The sequence below is a fragment of the Caloenas nicobarica genome, chromosome 4 (assembly GCF_036013445.1).
Source record: "Caloenas nicobarica isolate bCalNic1 chromosome 4, bCalNic1.hap1, whole genome shotgun sequence".
NCBI classification, from domain to species: domain Eukaryota; kingdom Metazoa; phylum Chordata; class Aves; order Columbiformes; family Columbidae; genus Caloenas; species Caloenas nicobarica.
The window spans coordinates 13100400-13107794 of NC_088248.1; the positions used below are offsets into that span (position 1 = coordinate 13100400).

At 37.6% G+C, this 7395-nt stretch overlaps 1 protein-coding gene across 1 annotated transcript; it reads right to left on the bottom strand.

Moving 5' to 3' along the window:
- Positions 1-1529: 1529 nt before the first annotated feature.
- Positions 1530-6474, bottom strand: IL21 (interleukin 21). Its single transcript, XM_065634972.1, has 5 exons — positions 6340-6474; positions 6178-6213; positions 2206-2343; positions 1680-1767; positions 1530-1570 (listed from the first exon to the last, which is right to left on the bottom strand). Exons 1-5 carry the CDS (start codon positions 6472-6474, stop codon positions 1530-1532), a joined length of 438 nt encoding a protein of 145 aa, XP_065491044.1.
- Between the last annotated feature and the right edge of the window lie 921 nt (positions 6475-7395).

Sequence of the window (7395 nt, forward strand, 5' to 3'; positions counted from 1 at the left end):
AAAAAAATCTAAGTCAAAATGGTCATCACCAGAAACAAGGATTCTTCATTGTGGAAACTTGGTTTGTTGTTGCCCCAAAGTTCCTTTCTTCCTCTGACATATGTTTTTGAGGAGGTTCCCATTTCACAACAGCAAAAATGTGGAAGCAAAAAGCTGCTTGTATTAGTTTTCCTTTAGGCTGACATTGGTAGGAATGGAAATATTTTCAGTGCTACCTCATTATTTTTGAAGGTAACTAAGCCTGTCATTTTCCATCATAACACTAGATGTAGTTTTCCAGTTTCCTCTCTCTACCGCATTTCTACTAAGTAGAGAGAAAATTAGATGAAAAGTTAATTTTTACTGGAAGGCTTTATACTCTCTTCCAAAATCAGTTTCCTCGTGTGAGGCTAATATGTGTTTGCAGGTAAATTAACAGCTACTTCTAAGATAGAAGAGTCTAGTGGTACAGAATCACCTCAAGCAGAATATGGTGGTATATAATTAAGCTGCTAAAAACTAGTTTTAAGTGCTGTGATACTCACTTTTATTTTAAAGTTTCAGTGGTATCTCTGGCCATAGTTCTACATAAATGTTCAGAATTTAGAAGGTGTACAGGCAGATTTCCACATAACAAAAAAATTGTCAGTCTTTAAAGCAAAAAATGCAATTAAAACTTAAACTGCTAAAATGAATCAAGAGCAGAGAGAAGGAATAGTGTTAATGCTACATGAATATGAGTGTGAAGTATTGTCTTCTGAGAAAGAGCAATATGCATTTGAGCTGCTTCGCTCCAAATAATCATCAATTAGTTGCAGTGGCTGGTCATACCAGCCAGTCATGCCTCTGCTATATTGATCATGTTAAGTGGAGGGACTCTAGGTGGACATCTTTTGTCTGAAATATGTTTTTCCCCACAGAATCCTGTCGCTTCATTTAGAACACGTGGGTTACTCCTCTCCCTATTGAAACCCGGGCAAATGTGCCAGTAACTTCAACATGGACACAGGTCAGACCCGTGCCACGCAGTATGATTTGTAAATGTTTTTCCAGTATTTATAAGAGAGTTCAATGCAGGGTATCTTTTCACAGTTAGCTAAGATACAGTCTAAGAACTTCTAAATAAAACTCTATGTGTGGTATTACTGTAGATAAGTAAATCAGTCCAAGTAGACACCTTTTGTGGCTTCAAAGCCTCTGGTTTTTTTGTTTTGTTTTCTTCAAAAAGTTTCGGACATCTCTGTATGAGATTCACTTAAGATCAAAGCAAAAAAAACCAGGAGTAGCCATCTCGTGGATTTCCAGTTCAGCAGAAGGTGATAGTTAAGTCCCTTAAAAGAACATGTTTTTTATAAAATTACAATTTAATTTTCACTGTGAGGTGAGTCTAGGATCACTTTCAAAACAGCATTCATCTTATGAATAGCCATCCAAATAGGACTCCTTAATATTTTGGGAGAAGATTTCACTTACCACACACACAGCACAGCATAGTAGCAATGGAAAATATTTACATTTTTTACGTTCTCTTAAATAACATAGTGTCTGCTTTAAATAGTAGATTTTCTGTAGCCTTCAGCTCTGGTGTGTCCTGTATTAGTCCTTGAATAACTGTGAAAACAATACATTGTTAGAGTATAAAATAACGATATCTGTAATTGTTTGCAAAATGTCAAAGAGCACCCAAGAGGAGACAACTCTGATTACCTTTTGGATTAGTTTTGCAAAGCTCTTCAAAAACTCTCGAGGGGTTTTTTTCTCATACAATTCGCATGAAGACTCACACTGCTGGAAGATAAAGAAAATCACACCACTTCTAAACAGCACATCAGAATCATAAATAATAATTTAAGACTTTTTACTGAAAAACCAAGAGGGTTGAAATCAAAGCCTTTTACAAATGGAAAAGCTGAGACATGGGTTGTTTCAGAAGGGGAAATAATATAGTAATGACACCTTTCATTCACACATTTCGCAATAATCCCTGTCCTCTTGTCCGGGACATGGCGTGGTTGCCAAGTACATATATGCAATTGACTGACAGGATCAGAGCGAATGTCTTTCCCAGAAGTGCTGAAAATTGGACATTTTTAATTTCCAAAATAGTGCAAGACACATAGTTTTCCTAATAAGTTTGCTTTCTGCGATTCCACCATTGCAGGTGGCGTCTGCTATAGAAAATAAGGAGCAATGATCATTATTATGAACATTGTGAGGAAATCCTACCTTTCCAGAGTGGTTGAAGGTGAATCTTTTCAAGGCTTTAATGGTTTGGGTGAATGTAGAATTTACTTGGCTGTTTTCTGGTTGTAATTTCAGTGTGCCCTTCTGGAAGCAGGTCACAGCTGTGAACAGGCATTCGTCCTAGAGCAGGAAAAGAAGCAACATTAATGTTGCAGCATTTTTTTCCCACGTGTTAGTTTGTGGTCCATGTGCAAAACGAAGGATGCAGGATATTAATTGAGAAGATCCAAGTGTATTCTTGTTTTTTATTTTAAGTTATTTTTAGATATGCCAAAGATCTTTACCTGTTCTTTGATAAATACTCAAGGATTTTGTCATAAAATAAATGCCTGAAGTGTCCACTTGGATACTAATCGTGGCAGCAATTGGAAGAAAATGCTACTGAAGACTAGATCGTGTTATGTGTAGCAGGTTTTCACAAGCATAAGCATGAGTATTTTCTTTAAAAAAAAAAAAAAAAAAAAACGAACAAACTAATATCACTCTGGACTGTTCCTTAGTGCAACATATGGGAATACACTTTTTTCCTGCCCTTTTTTTTTTTCCATTTCTAATATTACCTACTTAATAATTACACTTAGAATTGACATAGAACTGCGTATTTTCAAATATTAATTTAACTGTTCTCTCTTGATAGCGTGAGTAATGAAGGTGATGAAGTAAGTTAGTTACCTTACTAAAGGGAACAGAGGGATTGAGGATGAGAGGCAGGATAAGGAGCCAGGCTCCTCACTTGTATTGGCTCACCAGATTGCTTTAAGTTCAGGTGCACATTAGACCCAAGTCAAGACCAGTAAGCATTTTTATCTAACTTGAAAAAGAAGCCATCCATTCTGATGGCATGAATTTGCTGCTGCTTATATGGAATTAAAGCAACCTGACTTTTTTCTTTCATGATGCAACTGCATATTAATTTTCCCGATGCGAACAGAAAGACTACAAGTGCTATGGAATCTCCTTTCCTGTGTGGTGGCTGTTTTCCTTTGCTAGGCATGCAACCATGGAAAATATCACCAAAACTAACCTGTAGTCAGCAGAGAAAGAACAGCAGTGTTTACTGAAGCCAGTTTCTAACTTGCTTTCTGTTTTCCAAAGAAGGAAACATTTAGAAGTGCTGATGATGCATATTAGACAGGCTCCAAAGCCATCATCCCTGTTTTGCATACCAACTGCTACTGAAGCTGAATCTCATCTGGTTTATTAGATGCTGCTGCAGTTTGCTGCTTTGGCAAGGACAAGGCAACTTTCATATATGTTGCTTACAGCAAATTTTAATAGCAACATTTTGTATTGGTTAGATATAACATTTTATTTTCCTAAAAAACCACACATTTATGTTTGTTTCAGGCTTGTTACCGTAACCAGTCTTGCTTACTGGAAAAAAACCACTAGTTTTTGAAAAGATCAATTTTCCAGCTGAAACTGAAAACATTTTCTGCCTGTGCTGAGAAACCAGCATTTCTCATGCATGCTGCCTTTTTTTGTCTCTTTTTTTTGCTGAGTTAACAGTTAGCTGTAGGCAGGCCAACAGTCAGAGGAGCACAGGGATTGTGCGGTTTGGTATGCTGTGATGGGTTAAGCAGTTTGATGAAGCTGCGTTTAAAACCGTAGACCACTGGTGGTGTCTAAGGGCACCTGGACAAACATGTAAACACTTGTATCAGAGGCAATTTGCAGCAATACTCTGCATCTGACTCAAACTAACTTTACAGATTAGCCTGAAAAGCCTTCACTTCCTGAATTAGTGTTCGGTGGGGTTAGATGCTGATCCGATGTAAATCAGCATTGTGCCACTGGCAGCAATAGATCTTGTTTTCCCTCTGGTCTTGAATGAGTTCAGCCTTAAGATTACTTTTTCAGCCTCAGCAGGTTTTGCCTGGAGTCAATATCCTCTGAGCTTTTAAACTTCTCACCTCTTTTTTATTTATTTTTTAAAGATATTTCATTTATAAATGTATAAGAAAAGTATGTGGGATTGAATTGAAGCTAACATTCAGTCCACTCACAGGAAGCTCAAGGAAGTAAAAAAAAATAGTGATAAACCACTGAATTTTGAATGTTATAAAAGGTAGTCTTCTTCCTGAATGTTCAAAGCCAAATGTAAATCTGGCATAAACAGATTGTCATAGAAGCAATATTTTTATATTTGAAATACAGTTAAATGAAAGACTTTTCATTAAATCCAGTTTCATTTGGGTGTAATTGCACCTAGCCACCCTGAGCACAGCTTTGGCACACTGTCATTCCTATTTTATTATTTGGACAATTCAGTAAAAGTAAATTTCACCCTGCAGGATGAGAAGTTTGTTACTATGTTTGCTGGTGATTATTACTATTAGCACAGAAATTTTTTTTTTTTTAAGTTTTTCATCAGAGGCTGAACCTATGTCAACTTTGTACCTTCTAAATATGTGAATCCTCTATCTCCTCTAGTTTTCAGTGGAGATAGTTGGGACCTCCCAGAATAAGATTGTAAAGCCCTAAGCTGCACATGAACTGTTGTCTTCCTTCCTGAGGTGACCATGTTTTTTGAAAAAACAAAATGCAAACCGATTAAGCGATTAGTCACTAGTTGTATTTGCTTTGTTTCAGAGGTAGTGGCAAACACTGCAGTGAAATGACAGCTAATCATCTCCTTCTTTTCACTTTGACACCACAAGTTAGAAAGTGTGTTAATGAAAAAACCCCCCAGCAATTAGTTAGGGTGCATTAGGTTTTTGCACTGCAGTTGTTCCTAGCAATGAGATGGACCGTATCTGTTTTGGTCATGATTCTGTATGTTTTTGGCAAGTAAAAAATGCACCCAACTGTGAAGCCTAGGAGGAGGCTAACAAAACCTGCGTGAAATGAGGTGAGTTATTTTTCTTTCTTCTTGTCGTTGTTTTGCAAGAGAGTTTACAGTCCTGAGTTGATAGCTTTACACTTTCAGTGTTTTTCAAAAAGCTATGCATAACGATCATTCTTATACATCGATCAAAATTATTTGCTTTCTGAAGGGCTAAGAAATCAACATTACGCATAAATTTAAGACAGCTGGTAACAGAAGTATAACATTAGATTAGCCATGGCTAGCTCTAGACCTTTGTTGCATGTTGGGCTTATCAAAAGAAAGCAGGATGCATTTACCTTGTAAGCTTTTCAGACATGTTGTTATTACTATTAGCATTTAATTTCACAGTAAATCCTGCATCTTGTCACTTTCGAGTATGCACACACTTTCTGTGACTTTAGAGTAATTTACTACATGTAAGAAGTTCCTGAGCTTGGAACACACAGAATATCAGCATTAAATAATGTATAGATAAATGGCTGTATTAAAGGGGGATTAACAGGGACCTGTTCTTGGAATTTTAACTAGTTAAAATCCAAAGAGAATACTTGCAGAATGCAGTTCTCTGTTCCCATTGCTAGCACAACCCTTGCACACGAATAGTCTCAGACAAACCAGTGTGACCCCTATGAGAGGAAGCACCATGTAACGTGGCCTTACAGTGCCACACTTGGCTTTTAGCTTCCGTGAAGGGAAAGGGGGTCCCCTGGGGTTCGGTTCGGGAGCGTTCCCAGTGCTGCTGCAGCTCATGGCAGCCAGAGGCACTTCCACTCCCAAAACCTGCATCCCCAAGAGCACCGCTGCTCATCTAGAGCTTGTATGAATCCCCACTCTTAGCACCGTTTCTTGAGTAACCAGAATACGTACAAATTTGAATCTGTGGGTGTGTTGGAATACACACATGATAGCAAGATAGTAATTAAGATTACATAATATAAACACTTCTGCCACTAAAAATCCAGAAATAAGGAACTTTTATCAAAGTATTTTCTTTTTAAATCTAGCTTGCATTAAGAGTACTAGGTCAGAGATGTGAAAAAGAAGGCATCTGCCATTTGGCAGTGGGATAAACCAGTACAAAATCAAATTCATACAATTAGAAAGAAATGTTAAAGCAGTCTCACCCCAGGGTTTTCTGGTGTATGCAGCAATTCGACATCCTACAATAGAACAAATCTAAGTTAGAAAAGTTAAACATTTGAAAATTATATCCCTCACAAGATATATTCTAAGCAATACATAATGCTTGAAAATAATTTTAATATTATGACAAATACTTCGCTTACCTTATCTTTCACTATGGGTTCTAACCGATCAATTGTCTTTAAAAGTTGTTTGTATTTTGCTATTTTGTGTGGAGCTGCAGTCAGTGCCATGCTGGAACAGAAGAAAAGCATACAGAAAATAATCATCCTCTCCATACTGATGAGTTTTGATTTAAAATATGCCAGGAGCAAAGTTGTGCTATCCAAGATGAACACTTCACTTTGAGCTGTGCTGAGGTATGCTACATACCTACCTATATATTGATCCTTGCTGGAGATGTAAAACCCACCCATTTCAGTTTGGAAAGCTTTGTAGAATGGATTAATGAGTAACCTTTTTTTCTTTTCCACTGGCTAGGTGCATGTATACGAGTTTGTGCGTAGGGGGCAGGGATTGATGGAGCGAACGAAAATATGCCCCATCTGCACATTGGACAGGAAAAAAAGAGAAAATGGTGAATTCCCATTTTCACTTTGAGTCAAGAAATGAACGTACTAAAAAGTAGGTACTTAGAAACCACAGACCTAGGTAAACAAAGATTCTGCATTTCTCTTTTCTTGTTTCTTACAGCAATGAATCTCTCCAGTCCATCCAAAGTTCTTTGTACCGTGCTGGAGAAATATGACAGGGCTTCTTTTCAGAACTTAGATGTATTTATCCTACTTACTTTATGACTCCAAGGGATGTTTGTTAGCTAGTTCTCCTGACGTCTGAACTGCTACTTTTACATTGGTTTCTGCAACAGCTGTGAGTAAAAGCTCATCTTAGCATTTAAGCCATCTGAAGTTTATTTTGTGTTTACTTGGAACCAGTACCAAATATTTTAACAGTGTCATAGAGATTATGTCCACTGGAGGATGAAAGTGCAGTTGTAGAGAGGTGCATTGCCCTGGGAGACGTGGATCCCTGTATCATGCCCGTTCCCCAAATGGGAGTGATACTGGAAGGTCAGGGATTAAATCCTGGTGAGTTCCAAGGAACGTTACCACTTTGTGGTGGTGGTCCAATGATTATGGCTGCTAAACATATTCAGTTGCATTCTGCAGCAGCTAGGCTTAAGGTTAGTTTTGCAATTT